General features: G+C 37.4%; 1 protein-coding gene across 2 annotated transcripts in view; it reads right to left on the bottom strand.

Moving 5' to 3' along the window:
- The window catches only part of USP9X (ubiquitin specific peptidase 9 X-linked), a 97,091-nt gene that overhangs the window by 15,855 nt on the left and 61,940 nt on the right, over nucleotides 1-19,296 (bottom strand). Inside the window, exons 24-34 of one of the 2 annotated variants that reach the window (XM_059839989.1) lie at nucleotides 16,326-16,451; nucleotides 14,176-14,301; nucleotides 11,353-11,519; nucleotides 7,924-8,032; nucleotides 7,200-7,346; nucleotides 6,924-7,070; nucleotides 5,895-6,117; nucleotides 3,363-3,583; nucleotides 2,776-2,966; nucleotides 2,180-2,353; nucleotides 154-295 (exon numbers count right to left, since the gene is read on the bottom strand). In XM_059839989.1, the coding sequence (XP_059695972.1) occupies nucleotides 154-295; nucleotides 2,180-2,353; nucleotides 2,776-2,966; nucleotides 3,363-3,583; nucleotides 5,895-6,117; nucleotides 6,924-7,070; nucleotides 7,200-7,346; nucleotides 7,924-8,032; nucleotides 11,353-11,519; nucleotides 14,176-14,301; nucleotides 16,326-16,451 (1,773 nt within the window). The remainder of the gene's footprint in view (nucleotides 1-153; nucleotides 296-2,179; nucleotides 2,354-2,775; nucleotides 2,967-3,362; nucleotides 3,584-5,894; nucleotides 6,118-6,923; nucleotides 7,071-7,199; nucleotides 7,347-7,923; nucleotides 8,033-11,352; nucleotides 11,520-14,175; nucleotides 14,302-16,325; nucleotides 16,452-19,296) is intronic. The other variant, XM_059839990.1, reaches the window with a different exon arrangement.

The following is a 19,296-nucleotide window of genomic DNA, read 5'->3' as shown; positions in this document are numbered from 1 at the left end:
ACCAGCTCTCAAATTTCCATTCATATACTCTCACCAAATACCAAACTGAGTAATGAAAGGATGACTTTTCTCCCCAAACATGAACTAAGACTGAACTTAGTACAGCTGTAACATCACAGCTGCACACAAATTAGAAATAAAAGGAATCATTACCTTTTTGTTGCATTTTTCACAATGATATGCATTTGCACCTTCCAATAAATCTCCTTTGACGTACTGTTCCAAAGAATCAAGAAGGTTTTGGTGATTCCTTATATCTACATTCAGAGTTGTGAAGGATTCCTCACACTCGTACCTAGCAATGAACAGGTAAATATATGAGAAAGGCAGGAACGTGTTCAACTTTTTATGTTTAACATGTGCTACAGTGTGCAAGCAGTAAAAGAACTGAACTATTTTTTACTGCAGTTTTCCTACAGTTACATTACAGTATCTGCACACTGTATTTTTATGGTCAGGAATTAAAGCAATAAACACTAACACTGTATCACACCTAAAGACAATAGTTCAAAACAGATGTCAATTCAGCAAAAAAACAAACAAAAAGCCTTTTTATTTTCTATCTAAAAAACCTTGAATCACCATCTTCATAAAACCTCTTTGAACGTTTATGACTGGCTTTGACATCATGTTCTAAATATAATCTGTGAACAAATCTCTAGCAATGAGCCAGCAATGCTTGAGAGACAACCAGCTGATACATCCTGGAAGCAACGTTTTGTTTTTAAAATAAAGAAGTGATGAATAAATTTAAAAAGCCACATCTATTCCAGTGTAACCCTGAAGGGCTTTTTTCCCTGATATGCAATCAAGCATTCAAAGGCTGAATAAATAAATATTTAGAAACACTTCAACCAACAGCAATATTCATTCATCCAATAAATAGCTTACAAAAAAATATAGAAAGGCTTTTAATTTACCACAGACAAATCCACAGTTTAGTTACTATCAGTTCTCTTTTCCCTAAACCACATTTTTGTTAATAAGTAACATTATGCAAATCCAGCAGAGTTCAAAAAACACAGAAATACTTCAGGACAATACATAATATCAGGAATGAATGGTAACTCGTGCTGCTTCTGGTCAGGATCTGCCATTTAATTACCCATTGCATATAAGATGAAATCAGTGCTATCATTTTACCCTACAGTATTTCAACTCACTTTAGTCACTCATTGTAATCCATGAAACCTAAGATGTTCACTTTACAAATTATTCTTATTCATATATTAGGTCAAATGAAGTTGAAAGATTACCACAATAAAATCCATTTGTATAGTTTTTTCCAGTATTTTAATTGCTAACTGGAAGCTAAAGGAAATGGTCAGCTTTCAAAATAAAGAAAATTTGCAATGGCAATGTATAGAGGTATGTACTGTTAAAGAATCACACATGATCTGAACAGTAAGAAGGCCAACTGATAGTGACAGAAATAAATACAATAATTTAAAAAAAGCCAAATGCTAAAAAGAATAAGTTCATCATTAAGCCACCCTGAATTTTGCATGCAATTTTAACCATCACAAAAAAAGAGATAAATTAAAAAGTCTGGGGAATTAAAACTTTACAATATTGAGCTCTATTCTTTCATTAATAACCATCATCAAAACAGTGAGCTACAGACTTGCAGTCTGATTTGGCACAGGTGGTTTCTTATATGCCTTCTACAAAACTGAATTTCAGTATTCACAATTAAAGGTACCTACAAATACAGCAGAAGTCTTAGAACTTTCTACACCACTGACCTTAATTACAGGTTACATGGTGAGTATGAACACTTTTACTCACTGGAACTGAAGATTCCTACTCGGCTGAGCTCTAAACACACATTATGGAAAACCAAAGACAGCAACAATTGATGGCCAGGTATTAGAATTTTCTACATTGCATTTGGTCCCTACAATTGTTTTCACTTTTAACATGAAAAAGCATAATCTTTCCCTGCCTTGATCAATACACAATGCTTCACATACAATCTGTGAAGTAGAAGTAATAATGATTAAGTACTTCAAGGTACTTGTAGACAAATGAATGCTCAGCTGTAGAAAAAATAAGGTAGTAAAATCTATTAGCTTAAAAAACCCACACAAAAAGCCCGCTCTTGACTCTAATTACCTTCATAAGGACACAAACATAGGTCGTTTTCCTATAAAAAAAGATGAAAATCTTTAACACTTACCGATGTGGGCATCCTTGACAAATCTTCTGATCAGCAAAGGACCCTCCTAAAACTTTACTTAACATTGCTGGATGGCCCAAAGCTTTTAAAGCTTCATCTAAACTGTCCACCAACGAATTAAAAAATTCTAAAGCATCGTGTTGTTCACGTAGATTTACGGGTTCACCCCAGAGTCTGAAAATGAAAACACATTTTGTCAAATATTTTTTGTTTTGTTTGCCAACAATTTCTTTTTGAAAAAATGTATGATTCAAGCTCCTAACCCCTCCTACTTGAAGACCCAAACTACTGGTGTTTGATGTACTATCCGACCTGCAGTTCTGTCCCTGACACTTTCTGGTAAGTGAAAACAAGCTCTTGTGTATTACTTCATACTTAATTCAAAGTTTCACTATCAAGAACTGCTGAAATTTGAAAGAACCACTCTGCTGTAAACTTTAGTTTATTAACAGACTTCTACAGAATAGTGAAAAGGCAGATAAAGCTGCACAAGTTCTGCTAATTTACACTTCACATCATTGCCATTCTACCATGATTAGTTTTTTTGCACTTCAGTGATCCAGTGAACCAACATCAATACTCAATTTTCTACTTACCTGAACTGTTTCCAAAACCCTCTTGGTACATAGTACTGTAGCCTGGAAGCTGCTAAATGGCCAAAAATTACTTGGAGATGCCTCAAAACTCCAATGTTGTACTCTTTTCTATCTTCAGTTTTGCTCAGTGCTGGTTTATCTTCATACTGATGTGGATAACCAAACACGTCATCTCGTGGGTCAACATTGCTCTGAAAAGCAGAAAATTTGTGCAGTTCACTTCCATATGTAGCTGTCTTGTAGTTAGTTTTATCCTTTGTTTAATTTGACAATCTAAGGTGTTTCATACTCAGCTGAAAACCCAAATACTGTCTTTGTTTGCATTAACAAAGTTGTGGTGGCTGAAATAAGGTGCGGTGCTTTCCAGCAGAAATGCCAGAGGAGGAATTCTGCAAACCCTGCCACCTGGATCTTCTGAAGTGCCCTCTGGCAGTGAGCCTATTCAAACATGAAGTATTATCCTATCTTCCCCACAGGTATCAGTGGAAACCAAAATGATTGATTAGCAACTGAAATTTATTACAACCTTTTAATAAAAAAGGTAATTACAATTTAAAGATTAGGTAATTTTATATAATTAAATTTACCTCATTGTCCTGCTTTTCATCCCCAGACATGTCATCATCTACATCACTGCCTGTGCCTTCTATTGCAAGAATCCCGTTCCTGATGGCTGGAATCATGTACAGCTGCTGAATGACAGAATTCATGTAACAAGTGGCACCAGCATTTTTCAGTCCCACAAATCCCTTTGGTGGCCGAGGCCCAACAGGTGGCAGATATTCCCATTCTGTGAGCGCTTCACAAGCTACGAGGAGAGAGCAGAGAGTGGTCAGGGAACTGGTTTGTTATAAAATAAAGAGGACATCAATGCAGTACAAAGGGGAGTTGCACAAGATTATTATTAGTCTGTATCATACTGCAATTTAATAAAAAATAATGTTCCACTATACAACTTAATTGCTAGAATTAACACAACTTCTGTGAAGCACTGTTCTATCTGTAATCTTATTACAACATTTTATTCTACTGCATAACTAAAGAGGTGACCAGGCAAAAAATTAGTCTATTTATATATGAAACAGAAGTCTTTCCTCAATACCAGCAAGTTTCTTAGCTGAAGAATTCAGCTGAATGAATATAGAATATATAACCAATTTATAAACCTTCTAAAAATTATAGTACTCTGAAATATTTACAATCCTTCAAAAATTATAGAATTTCCCTTAAGCCTCACTTTTTCTTGCCAGGATGGGAAACAGTTTTAGCAAATGCTACCTATCCAACTTGATATACATTTTTTTCCTCCTGAGTCTTCTCTTTCAGATCCCTCACATATCTTTGAGAACATTTATGATCACCTAAGCTAACCTGTTGTTCTGTCTGTAGTTTTAACACAAAAAACCTTGATATTAATAATTCTGATATAAGAGAGCATGCATAGTCACAAGCAGATTTGGTATGTGAATCCCAGAGCATGCACAGTTCATCCATTTGTTCTCTCTTCTGTCTGACATACCACAGAGATCTGGTGTTCTGGAAGGGAATGCCATGAAATCCCCCTAACTGTGAGGTGATAGGAAATACACTACTTCCCAATAGAAAAGGGTGAAGAAAGAAGGATGAGGCAGAGGGGAAAAGCATAAAGCTGCCCTTTTAGTTTATTCATCTGAGAGGTAACTGAACAGGAAGAGACTGAAAACTCTCAAGTGACTCACTGACAGCACCATTCAAGCAAGTAGCACTGATACTCTGAAAGGCAGTGGACAATTTCCACTTTTGGATACTATTTTTAGTTGCTTATGTTTTGCTCAACTCCATGAGTTGAAATATCTGTTAAATCACACAATGGTTTGGGTTGGAAGGACCTTTAAAGATCATCTAGTCCAACCCCCTGCCATTGGCCAGGATATCTTATACTAGACCAGATTGCTCAGGGCCCCATCCAACCTGGCCTGGAACACTTCTGGGATGAGGCATCCACAACTGGGCAACATGTTGAGTGTCTCAGCATTCTCTTAGTGAAGAATTTCTTCCTTGTGCCCAATCTAAATCTATTCTCAAAAAATCATTGCCTATTTAAAATCATTGCCTCTGTAGTCTTGTAACTACAGGCCCTGGTACAAATCTTTCTCTCCATCTTTCTTACAAGCCACGTTTAAGTAATGAAGGTCACAATAAAGTACCCCTGAAGGCTTCCCTTCTCCAGGCTGAACAACCCCAACTCTCCCAGCCTTTCTCACCATATGAGCTTGGGTTTCCTTGGTTTGATGGTGTTTGGATTTTGTTTGGTGGTTGTTCATTTTTTTTCCCTTTCCCTGTTAATATTACAACAGAATGATTTCAGTGTCCCTTTGACTGGAGAAAATATCCTCCTGCTTGATCATTTTTAAGAAATGCTTTTTTAATGACAACCATAGTCTGCACTAAAAACAAGCCTTTTGCTATCCTTGTAAAAATCAGCCCAAGCTGCACTTGACTATTGGCTTTTGAAGCACTAACATTTGCAAATTTTTGAACAGACAGCAATCACTACAATCTTTCTCCAGTGAGAGGGAGAAAGTTCTTTCAGTGCAGAGCTGTGCTGAGACAAGGCCAAAAAGGAGCCTGAAAAAGGACTATGACAAGCAGAGAATGAGTTCAGAACTAAAAACAGAAGCAGGACAGAGGACCTGTGTCTGTGTGTGGGCAATGATGACAAATCAGGTGAGCAATCAAGAAACTGGCTCTAAAACTAAACTGAAGATACCTGGTAAGGCTCTGGGATTGGTTAGCAAGTGCCTGAAATGATGAGGCAAGCAGAAGATACAGACAGAATGAAGTTCCTTGGAGCTGGTATGGACAAAGGGGAGTAGTCAGAGATTGGGACAGGAAGGGTCAGGCTGTGACTGGGGCTGGAATTTGGATGTGACCACGGAATGCAGGTCAGTACCTTTACTGCATAAAGAAAAACAAATACAGCCTATACTGGCAAACTGATTTTGCAACATTAAAAGCAGCCACAAACAAACCACAAACTAAAAAACTCAGCATTTGCTTCAGGTGATAATATAAACAAAATCTATACGTGATATACACATTAAAGAGTAGAAAATAGATAATTAAAAAGTATTACATACTAGTGATTGCTGTACCTATGTAATACATTTCAGTCAACGTGTCTACTATCTGCTTGAGATTTCGCACACATCCAACTGCTAGTGCAACGAGGAGCTCAAAGCCAGCATTAATAGTAGCTGGTGAACTACAGACTGGTATGGCCTGCTCAGCAGGCAATTCTCCATTTCTCATGTATTGTAGATAAACATTGGATGCTGGAAAGATGAAATCATCTATCAACTCCTGGAAAAAAAAAGACAATAAATCACCTGTTACCATGGAAATTATTTTATAAGAGAGTAAGGGTTATTACATAAATGAATTCTGAGAACAGAGGGGTACTTAACAAAAAAACAAGAGTAAAAATTGAGACAAATAGCATAATGAGCTTTTAAACTTAGAACAGAAGAACTCCATTCCAAAGTGGAACCCTGCAAACCCACTTCCCCACTCCAAGTTAAAAATAAATCTGTACTGTTCTTGATTGGTAAAAAATTTCTTTTGCAAAACCAATATTATCGACACAGCTCTTTATCAATTGGTGCTGAAAAACCAACACTCCTGCTCTATAATATCAGAGGGGCAAAGAAAGCATGTCTGATTAAAGAGATGCTCAGATGTGATGCATTTGCTCAAAGCTGCCCTAAGCATTAATAGCACTAATTCAGAACATGTGCAGGAAAGCCTTTACAGAGGTAATGAAGGAAAGCAGCAGTCCTGTACAGTGAGACTGTATCTCACTATCTTTGTGTGATGTTTGTCAAGGACTGAAATAAGAATGAAAATGTTAAATACAGTACTTAAGTAAGAATGAAAATGTTAAATACACTTTATGAATGAAACATGCAATTTAATTTTTTTTAAAGAAAACATTAAACTTCAATCAAAAGCGTTCTTATGGATACAACACACAAGATGTGAAACTTCTTTTTACTTATTTACAGGTAAAAACAAACAATAAAAAACCCCAAAAATCAATCCACCTCTTGCCCCCAAAACTTCACAAAGACAAAAAAATCCCCTCCAGAGGTCAAAAAACTTGAACTTACTTTAATGAGATTAGCACCTCCTTTTTCACAACCAATATGGTATTTCTTCTCAGGTGTCTGGAATGCTAACAACTCTTTTGTTACTCCAAGGTGACCCTCTAAGATCGTTTCTTCAACACCTGTTTCCCCTGTTCTTTTTACTTCATCCTGCCATTTAAGAGAAAGTTAGGATACTCCAAACAGCAAACATTAATCTCAGAACTGCAGTTTACAAGAAAGTTTACAGTTTTGCAGCAAAATCCTAATTATCAGGAATAAACTGATCCCGAAACTTACCCTGATTCTCTTAAGCCAGTCAATTTCATTATTGAGAAGAACTTCAGCATTGGGTACATTAATATTACTGTTGTAAGCATAGTTAAGAAGATGTCTTAAGAGGGTGAAGTAGTCTCCAGAATGCTTAGCTCTCTCTCTTGCAGTGCTCTGTGTAAACCAAAAGCAAAGAATTTAGAAGTGCTTCTACTTACAGTGCAACACCAACATATTTCCCCTAAATCTCGCAGTAAATGTAAAAGAAAACAAGTGTATGGTAATTTTAAATATTTTACAAGTTTAAAATTGTATTTAGCTGCTAATGAATGACTTCTCAACTATTTTAGTAACAATTTCTACACCTGAATGGGAAAAAGAAAACTAAATCAAAACTTTTGATCAAATGTGCAAGAGACCCATGAGCTGAAAAGCTCTGGCAGGACCAGTAGGAGAAGGCACTAACTGTAGGTATCTCTCTAACCTGCTAATGATTTTTACTTAAAGGTTAGCAATCACCAAAGATCAAATGCAGACAATAAAGCCTACTGTTCATATTCTTATCAGAAAATGCAAAAGAGTCCCTTTTCCCATGATCTAGCTCAAATGGAAATCATTGGTGCTGCTTGTCTGAAGCAATCTCTACTATAATGACTGTTATTAATAACAATTTGTCTTTTCTTGCAGGTATTTTGTCCTATTACTTTTTACATACATTCCCATACTGAAGGCTTTATCTCTGAAAACTTACCCCTAGAACAGTAAACAGCAGAGTAATGAAGAAAAGGAGAGGTCTCTGTCCCATGCAACACCTGGTAGCCATTAAAAAGAATTGCTCCTGTGCCATCTGACGAACGGTTCTGGAAATAATTGAATAGAAACACTAAATTCAATCTCCCTATCCAAACAGGACATTAATTAAATTTGTGTTTATCTGCTTAATGCTATTTTCTAAAACTGAACATAATGTAGGAAACAGGAATAGTTTAATTATTCCCTACCCATCATATTATTTCTCCTTGCAGTGAAATTTCAGATGCATGAATTGTATTACAAAACCTGTTCAACAAATCAAATATTTAAAGGTAAAAGAAAAAGAAACTTAGAAACACCTAGTCACTACACCTTTGCAACTGACAGCAAATATTACATAACACAACAATTTGCAATCCTAAATAATTTTTTTTCCTAATCAAGCACCAGTTGTACCTGGTAAAACCAGGTACAAACCAGAACTACTCCAGTAAAACTGCTTTTATGTGTCACTGCAGCAGTTTGCTGAGTATCTTTGAAGTGATCAAAATTTATCATTAGTAAGATGTGAGAGATGATGACCCTCCTGAAAATTCAAGTGGCTATAATTAAGGAAATTTTTCACCTCAGAACCTAAACTAATCACTAGAGCAACTCAGGAATGGATAAGCTTCAGTTAAAAAAAAAAATTAGGGCAAATCCTTTTCTTTCAAGTTGTAGGATTAATTGTCTGAGCAGTATGCCTAGTAAAAACTGTTGGGAGCAACTCTTTTTGTGTGGGAAGAGACTACAAATGAATGCTGAATGAATGATTTTATGGAAGTATCTCAACATATGAAAAACTGAGTTTTGCAGTGTCTGTTCAGCGTGGCTGTCTCTGTTTTGTGCCCATGGAGTCAGGGTGGAAAGCACACGAAAGAATCCTATTCCCTTCAGAGCTTTGTCATGTGTGGTTAACTGTGATTTCAAGGCCACATTAGAATGACCTTGAGGTCACAGCAAAGATGCACCTGGCTGAGCACCATCTCTGCTACCATGCACAAAGCAAGTGCACAAGAAGAAGGAATCATGCAGAGACACTTCTCCAGAATGTTCTCTCTAGCAATTTGTGGCTCAAGAAAACTACCAAGAGCAGTATTTCATAGTCCTCACTGGACAAGTTCAGTGGTTTGAGGGGTTCAGAAAGAACCCCTCAAACCACTTCCAAACTGAAGGTTTGCACTGCCTAAATGTTATGCTCAAGAAGGTCTTATACAAAGAAACACAGCTCTCCATTTGTTCTCCCTTTGCTACTTCTGATTTTAAGGGTCTCTGTAGTATTCTCCTCCCACCATTCAGCTTTCCTCCAGTATGAAGTGCCCCCAGCTATTCAGCTGTTCCTCAGATGGAACTCATTGCAGAGCTTTGATCTCCCTTTTCACCCTTCCCTGATCTTTGCAAGTTCTCCTACTCTGCTCTGAGTTGCAGCAGACTGTGGGGGGGGGGGGGGGGGCTGGTCTGTTTTGTTCTTAACAATAATTGACATTTTATGGGGTCTGATTGCTGAGCTGATGTTTTTGTAGAACATCTCACGGAAAGTTATCTTAAGATACAATCCTTCAACTGCTTGGGACACATCACATAGACACTCCTCAGCTCTGTGCACTTGAAGGCAGAATGAAATAGACAAAGGTGATATTTTCCTACAGTGAGAAATGTGACCAATGTGACATGCCTCACACTGTTATGTTTCTGAGTATGCAGTGTTTGAACACAAGTATTACATTTCTGTGAAGTTGTAACCATCTAAGAGCTCTTAAGGAATCACGAGAGGGATGCAGCTGCCTGAGCACAGGCATCTCATGCTGTTTTAGACACATGATAACAGCACAGAGCTGGCACACAGGACATGAGCTGCACAATGAACTCACACTCAGCAGGAGAAATAGCTGGAGGTCAAGCACGTCCCTTAAGGCTGGCAACCTGAATCCTGCCCTATTGAGAGCTCCAGGACACAGGTCTCTGTTCAGTTCATTTAAGACAGTCTCTTCAGTAGGTGCAAGTGCCATTGCTTTACACCAGCACAAAGAATTTTAATGTATTTAGGCCACATACATGTGGCCACCAAGCACTTTGCAGAGATCAGCAGAACACTTCTGGCTTCCAGGATTATTTAGGACTGTTTGGCTATCTCCTCTTAACTAAGCTGGTCTTGCACTCAGAGGAGACCACTACAAAATCAATTAACTTGTAGGAGAAAAACTACTCCAGCATTTAGTATTAAACATTTTGCATTCTGTTTCTCAGTTTAGAGGTATAGCATGGTTATGCTCTGACATTTGACTGGAAATAGAAGTCCCAGTCAAACTCTCAAAAACCAACAATCCATCTGATTTTTTCTAGAAAGATCCTATTTGTGAGATCTGAACTTGGTCATCTTCTTTGTCTTTTATGGTGCACCAAAAATATTTTCTCACATGCATATTTCTGCTCACATTGTTCTCTGATTGAGCATAGGAGATTAGAGAACAATAGTTGTGGAAGGATATTCAGAGCTCTGTCTGGTATTTGCTAAACTTTCTCTGCAGTGCAAACACTGATTTGTTTCCATATTAATTCAGAAGAGGAACTTTTCAGCAGCTTAGTTCAACTTCATCATCTTAATTTACAAAGCAGTCTTCTGTTTCCACTCATGCTTATGTTATTTTACCATGTAACAATGAACAGTTGCACCATTCTAAGTGAGATTATGATTATCACAAGTTTTATAGGCATATGAGAGAAGTGGTAGCTTCTGTAGTATGAACTATTTTTCCATACTATGAGTGATAAAAGCAAGTATGGAAGTACTTCCAGTGGAGTATGAAGTACTTTCAGTATGAAGTATTTTCAGTGAAACTGAAAATTCAACACCCTGTACCACAGGCTGCAAACTAATAAAGCTTGTGGTATTTGGTAACCCTCCAGTTTCACCAAAGTGTGCAAAGAGCTCACTGTAAAGAGATGCTCTGATGATACTTGATCCTTTCATTAAGGCAAATATTCCTAAACATAAGATCTTTCAACCTGTTTATCCAGAAGTCAAAAACCCTAAAACACAAATTCTGCTCAAATTCAGACCCCATTCATCTGAGAGCACCATAATGTGATTCCCTTTAAAACATATTGAAAAACTTAAAACACTACTAATTTCAGATCTCTGTCATTTCTCAAAGAAAAGTTAGAATACTAATGAAACAACAGTATCTTAAAAAATTAAAATTAACTCTTTAGTAACAGATCAAAGCACTGGCAACCAAGTTTAACTTTCCACATATTAACTTTCCACCTAGATGGCTTTTGAAAACACCCAATACTTCACAATTTCATATGGGCTGAAGCCACTGCTCTGCATTTAGGCTTTATATTCATTTTGAATTGTAAAATAATGGATGTGAGCAAAACTTACTTGCTGTGACAGTGCAATAGTAAATCAATAATAAATGTCTGCCACGCCTTCTCTTTACTGAGTGCATCCAGGGCTGTTGGAATCAAAGCAAAGCACAGGGTCATCACCTCCAGTGCTTCACAGCAAACTTGTTCATCTTCCATGTCTGGTTCATTTCCTGCATTTGTCTGTGAAAACAAACAAGAGTGCACAAAGTGGGTACAGAAAACAATCCCAAGAAACCCAACTGGCTCCAAGGTATATCACTAAACACAAACCACAGCTTTGTATACTAAGTGATTATCAGTGCCAAGTATTTTATGCACTCAGATCTGAGCCAAAGCACTATGTGGGATGACTTGAACTTCCAGACTTCTCACTGGAGGATTCCAAGCATGAACTTATGGAGACAGAAGTTAAATAGGACAACTGCGAGCAACAATTACATCAGTTAGTACTGTTGGGAGTTTTTCTTGGATTGCATCTGGGGTTTTATTTGGGATTTTTTTGTTTTGTTTTTCTTTACCACTCAAAAAATGGCATTTAAAACTTGGAAAACTCTACTACTTAAACGAGAAAAGCTATAGTGCTGTATAATTAATTTATCAATCCAGTTTTACGATGCTTTGACACTCACAATTTATTTGACCAAAAGCTTTTTAATATTGCTAGAATTTATTAATCACTTTGCTATTTTTCAGAAAGATGAAAGAGTTTAAGTTCAAGTTTTAAACATAGCTGCTGTCATGATTTTTGACACAGAAAATTATACTACCGCTAATTGGTGCATATGTTACTTCTTAAACTAAACACTTGAATTAATTGAGTTGATTTTGATACATTTTTTCAAAATAAATATTTTGAGAATAATGGCAAACTCTCTCCTCCATCTAGAAGTAATTACATTCAAGAAGTTCCAAAGCAACTGAATGTGAGCAGGTCTCAATTTATCATTTATAAATCGTTAGTGCAGATTAGTCACATCAACTACAGGCATTAAATATATGTTTTATATGTGGAAAGTTATCAAGATTAATTAGGCAGAAAAAAGGGATTACAATGCAGAGGAGAGAACTAACTGTGAACAGGCCAAAATATGCCCCATTCTGGCAGCAAACACTATTTTGTCTATGCACAATAACTAAAAAATCAAAGGCAGTCACTGCACTGCAGCAGGAGGATGTGGCAGTTCTGATACAAGATCAGAAAGCAAAAGCAGAATGCCTTCAGCAAGTCCAGAACTGCACCTGCTCTGCACTGAAGCCTTGGTTTAGAAGGGAAAGTCATTTCTGCACAGCTGCAGGGATCCAAGAGAAAGGCAAAGTGCATTTTACACTCAATGAAGTACTTCCCTGCACTCAGGCACCCAGAGCTGGGGGGTCTGTACATCATTATATTCAATCTTTATAAAGCCTTCATAGAAATTGCTTCCTCTAATCTATAACCAGATACACTTCTCTTAAACTGTCTTTCCTTCCATGATATCCCTCTATTTCTAGGATACTTTCCTCTGTTTTAATGTTATATTAACAAAGGGTACTTTATTTCCCCTTATTACTTCAACAATTTCTTCCTCTTTTGAATTTCCAATTTTTCCCCTTCAATTTTTAGTTCCATTTTGCATAGTAGAAACCAAATGCAGCCACCATTTATTACAAATGTCCATGTATGTGTCAATAAGAATAAAAAGGAAAAAAAAAACAAAAATGAAAAACCCACAAAATCATGTGAAAGATGATCAATAACATACAGCTTGAATTTTACCTCTTTTAAAACTTCCGTTACCTGGAAATATTTTTTACAGAACTTAACTGTACAATTTCTACACAGAAGAATTTTTAAAAAGCAAATTTAGGTCTCTTTTCTCTTAGGTATGCCTTCTCTAGTGCACTACTGCTCTTAAAGCATCCCACGTACAGATATAAGAGTTTATCTTCACATGTCTGGCCTGTCACACAAACTAAACCATGTTTTATATGGAAGTATTACCTTTAAAAAACCACAACCCCCAGTTTATTTCATGAAGAAGTCATGCTCACAGCAATAGAAGCAGATGCCATAATAACCCTATGAAAGCTAATAGAGAGGTGTTGCATTTTGCTGAAGTAAATATTCTTTCAATTGATCATTTAAACCCAACAGCAAACACACCAAGAATTAAGCCTCCCTACATATTCCCTTTCCTTTCACTCTCAGGCAAGTATTGATGAGTACTAAACCTGATTTTACAAGATAGAAATAGGAAGATGCTTTTTTTTAAATCATTGTCCAAATCCAGATTATTTCCTGTAACTGTAAGCAACATTACTTAAACACAAGATGTGTGATAATCTACTGATACAGAACTCCCAACTAGCTGTGTAAACCACACGTGAACCCATGAATAAAAGAAGAAAAGCCATACAGAATTAGCAATTAAATCTTTTTTCCCAATGCTCCTCACATCAATTAGCTCTTCTTTCTCATTCTAGACTGCACATATGCTTTGAATCACTTCTGCAGAACAGACCTTTTAAGTTTGAAGACTAGACAAATTAGCCTTGCAGGAAATGCTTATTCCTTATTTAGATGCAGAATCTAACTGGGCTGAAAATATGTTACAGAACTGGTGCATTTTTCAACTGACACCAGATTCAAGTTACAATTCACCAGTTACTGAGGAAAGGAATTTGGAAGAGAAAATTAAGCTGTGCTATGACAATGATATACTAGATTCTGAAACACATCACTGTATCCACCTAGCTCATCACACTCTAAACCTGACCAGGTCAACCCTTTGTACCCATTCCCTTTTGTACAAAAACAAACAGTAATACAGAAAAGCAACTGTTCAGGAATTCTTACCTTTTCATAGATTTTACTAATTTCCTCATTTGAGCTGAAAACCAGCTGAACTGATCCACAACCTGATGCCCAAACAATTTTTTGTACTGCCCTGATAACACAGATGTCAGGGATATATTTTGAAGCCTGAAAAAAAAGAGAAATTAACTAAAGTAACATTAAAATACAGCTGCAAATAACTCTGCAATGGATTCTAAACTCCCACAAATGTATTTCACAGAAAATTTAAGATTTAAAATGTGAAAACAAAGATTTTTTTTTTCTTTAAATAGTAAACAGATGATGTATCTTGAAGAGTATTGATACTTCACTTATGTAAAATTTAATTTTTTTAAGTAGAATGTTGGCAACTCTGGTTCTAAGACTTAGCAGAAACTACCAATTTCAATGCTAAAATCTTCTTTATTTAGAAAAAAAAAACCCAAGAAAACACCAAACATTCATCTGGAAGTCAGCCAGCCTCTTAAGCAATGTAAAAAGTTGAACTTATTTTAGGGCTTCTCCCCATGCTGTGCTAGCTGATAGCCAGCTAGAACACCCTGATGTTACCAAGTATGTGATCATTATATAAAGGGATTGCTTCATGTTCAAGACACAGAGGGTTGAACATGAATAAGAATACAGCTCATGGATTGAATGAATGCAGAGTCACTCTTCAGTACTTTGTGCATGGTCTGAGTTAACATCCAGTAGTTTCTAGTGATATACACACATTACAAAACATACTCCAACTGCTATTATTTAGGGTTCATATCAACTTTCAAAAAAACCTACCAAACTTATCTGCAGTCTGTATTCAAAACAGAACTGTCCAAAAAATAGGTGATCTCTAGAAGCAGAAGGCAGACAGATGGATTTCAAGTTTCATTTTTCTAATGCTCAGACAATAAAAAAAGGGGACTTAAGAAACTGAGCTAGGTAGATATCTGCATCAGGAAACCTGAACAATGTGCATTTTTCAACTTATATGGACATTAACAGTATTTCCAAGAAAAATAAAAGGTATTTTATATTTGTCACAAGCAAAGTAACCTTACAGCAACAGTGCCACAAGAAAAACATCAGGGCTTTTTTTATCTCATTGTAGTTTTAAAGACTTTAAGGATCAACTGTTTTAAAAAAGGTGAATTATTCCTCTCTGTGCTAAAGCCTTCTCTCTGGCCTATGGAAACTATGTCAGATTTTTTTTTTTAATTGTGAGATCCATTGTAAAGAGTCTTTGACCATCAAAACATGAAAAGGCAAAAAAACCTTTCAAAGGCAAACTACAATACACATGAAATTTAGATCTACAGCAGTATTCATAATTTCAGAGAATTACAGACAAATCTTCCACAACAATACTGTTAAACACATTCAGATTTTGTTTGTTTGATGTACTCGGTGAAAGAAAAATTAGTTATTTATTAGCAGGCCTCCAGGAAAGACAAAGGCAGAATTAAAAAACCTTTCCTTACATCTCACCTCAAAAGATACTTCTTCTATAGAAGAAATTTGATTAAATCAGAGTTGAATTGGCTGATTTTACACCTAGGGATGCAAAACCACCACTGATGGAAGGCAGATGGCTCAGTCTTGCAATGCAGCATGTTGTGCTTTCTTTAGACACTGCCCTTTGTTCTCAAGGGATAGTGAACTTGTCAACACCAAGATGAGAATACAATAATATCTTCTATCTAGATAGCTCAGAAATGTTTTGGAGATAGTTTTGCAGATATGCTATACAGTACAGAAACACAGTATTTATGGCTTCCACCCTGGAAACCAAGGGATCCAGATGCAGGTGGAAGAGGAAGGTAAAGCAGTCATGATTTTAGTTCCTGCTGAACTCAGCTGAATTCACTGACACATTCTCTAACAAGACTCCTGATTCCTGATCCAAATGGGCTTTGGCCACACCATACACATAAGACCACTATGTTTGCAAAGCACATTGTTTAGCCTTACTGAGGTTTTAATTTGTGTCATTAAAGCATCTTCAATATATAAAGATACACTGGCAATGATTTGAGATTTTTCTCCTTCATATGATCATTATCTAAAACATTTTAAAAGGAAAGTCTGTGTCTTACAAAGCAACAAATTTAAGGATTAAGAAAATAGAAAAGATGCTATAAGGAAAAAGGTGATACAGAAAGGAATTCACCAACCTCATCAGATATTTGCTGTGCAAGACGTATTGCTACATTTCTCAGCATGCATTCTGAAGTTGGATTAGGAATGTTTTGTAGGGCATTTTGTAGCACCACTGCCTGGTCATGCGTAGCCTGGTTTATCTGGAAGAAAGTATTTCTCATACTTACTTTTACATGGGAAAAAAAAGCAAAAAGATATGAAGATCTAAAGTTACTTGGAAAGGTTTGATAGAAGTAGATAAGATCTTGGAAGGAAAACTTAGTGCAAAGGCCAACATAAATAAATCTCCTCATTTTCAAACAGATACCATCACACCTGAAGACACTATGCTGCAGTGGACGATCATAGAGTACAAGTAGTTGAAAGGAAAGGCATTTGCTCAAAATTTATTAGGTTTGGGGGCTTGTTTATTGATCAGATTACTTCAAGCTAACAGATTTTTCTTCTGTTACAATGCCTCCTTTCCTTTCAGTAGATGTGGGAAAGACAGGGTTTGGTCAAACATGGGGGCTCCCTCTGGATTAGATAAGAGTGTTCAGACAGAATATAGCTGCAGTTTTTATTATACTGAAATACATTTTAAACATTTAAGTTACTCTTGAAGAATTCTGTTCTAAATGATCCCTCCTGGTTTTTTGTAATATTTTCAAAACAGAAACAGCAAGACAAGTTTTTATCTTTTTTTTTGTATTGGTCTGAGCACAGCTTCCTCTCTTCTTAGTCTACCAGAGCTCCATAATTTTGACAAAACCTGAAATGGTTGTTTCCTTCTCACAGACAAACAAAAGATGGTGTGCTGTGGTTACAAATTAAAACAGAAGAGTTTCTTCATTTTCCTGTACCAGGTCATTCAAAAAGTCAATTTCAAATGCTGCTCAAAAGACACACTGTGAGGCTGCTGGGTAAGGTCTGGTGTTGGTCACACCCCTTGCTTTGTCAGCTTCACTAAGACACTTGATTCAGAGAGCAAAGTTACAAAGCCTCCACTGAAGACTAACAGAGCTACCCCAGTCAATCAGCTATTGGATGCTATTGGAAGTGATCAACGGCAATATATATGGGGTAAATCAGTTCTGTGTACCAGAACACTGTATTTAACATTATTAATTCAACCTTCTATGAAAATTTTAAGGGTACTAGTGACAGCAACAGACCAATAACTGAAAAACTAGAGACACATAACCTTGGTTGCCTACTTCTCTTAAATAGTGATGGAAAGCCAAGACAGAAATTATGCTTTGGTACTTATGCTTAAGGTAAGAGAAATTAAAAGTTTTAACAAATCCCACCTGCATCCCAGGGGAATAAAAAATACCAAAAGTCCTTCAAAAAGGATGACGGTGACAGCAAGAATAGCAGTGTTTTTTCCAACAAATCTGTTATTATTAAATCAGATGTTTGTAACTCTAAATAGTGAAAGTCAGCAACTGCAGACAAATGTTACCACCTCCTAAGAAGTCAGTCAGTTTCAAACAACACTTCAAGACTCAAGTGATGCAATGTGCATGCCAAACTGCCCTTTAAATAACTGTTGTAAGAAAACAGGGCAGTAAAATGTACTCATTTTAAATAGATGAAAGACAGGGTGGCAAACATATCTGCCTTAATATATTCCTATTATCTCTAACACGAGACATAAAAAGGGATCTTCACTTCTTTGTAATCATTACAAGTTTTGATTTACTTGAAAAAGAATTAATTATGTATCTTCTAACAGATGCAGCTAACCAGAACAGGTACTTATGTTTGAGATTTAAGGGGAATGTACTTCTTTAATTCAGAGATGGATCTCAGTAAGTATTTTGGAATTAAGTGCTCTGAAGTGGGGCTCTCTGTGTATTCTTGAGGACAGGTTGATAGATCAAGAAACTATTTAAGATGGACCCTGTCAGATGGGGAATTCACATTTATCATGGAACATGCTGAGTTGGAAGGGCCCCACAAGGATCATCAAGTCCAACTCTTGGCTCTGCACAGAACCATCCCCAGGAGTCACACCATGTGCCTGAGAGCATTGTCCAAACACTTCTCGAGCTCTGCCAGGCTGGTGCTGTGACCACTGCCATGGGGAGCCTTTTCCAGTGCCCAACCACCCTCTGGGGGAAGAACCTTTTCCTAATCCAACCTAAACCTACCCTGACACAACTTCAGGCCATTCCCTCAAATCCTGTCACTGTCAGAGCAGAGATCAGTGCCTGCCCCTCACAAGGAAGCTGTAACTGCAGTGAGGCCTCCCCTCAGTGTCATCTCCTCCAGGATGAACAGACCAAGTGCCCCCTGCTGCTCCTCACACAGTTTCCCCTCAAGGCCCTTCACACCATGCCTGTGGCCCTCCTTTGGAATGCTCTCTAAGAGCTTTGTATCTTTCTCATATCATGATGCCCAAAACTGCCCCCAGCACTCAAGGTGAGGCTGCCCCAGTGCAGAGCAGAGCAGGACAATCCCCTCCCTTGCCCAGCTGGTGATGCTGTGCCTGATGCCCCTCAGGACACAGATGTCCCTCCTGGCTGCCAGGGCCTTGCTGGCTCATACTGAACTGGACATCAAGGAGGACACCCAGGTCCCTTTCTGTGTCACTGTTTTCCAGCATCTCATTCCTCAGTGTGTCCATACATCCAGGGTTGCCCCATCTCAGGTGCAGAATCCAGCACCAGCCCTTGTTGAACTCTGTATGGTTGGTAATTGCCCAGTCCTCTTAATTTGCTGAGACCTCTTTGCAAGGCCTCCCTGCCCTCCAGGGAATCAATGGCTCCTCTCAGTTTTTTATCACCTGCAGACTTGCTCAGTATCCCTGCCAGTCCTGCATCCAGCTCATTTATGAAGATGTTGAAGAGCACAGGGCTGAGGATGGAGCCCTGAAGAACCCCACGTGTGACAGGTCACCACTCTGTCACTATTCACTACAACCCCTTGTGCCCAACCTGTGAGCCAACTGCTCACACACCACATGATGTGTTTATCCTGCTGTGTGCTGGACAATTTGTC

Source organism: Haemorhous mexicanus, chromosome 2, assembly GCF_027477595.1.
Source record: "Haemorhous mexicanus isolate bHaeMex1 chromosome 2, bHaeMex1.pri, whole genome shotgun sequence".
Lineage (NCBI taxonomy): Eukaryota > Metazoa > Chordata > Aves > Passeriformes > Fringillidae > Haemorhous > Haemorhous mexicanus.
This window is presented reverse-complemented; position numbering and strand designations above follow the sequence as displayed.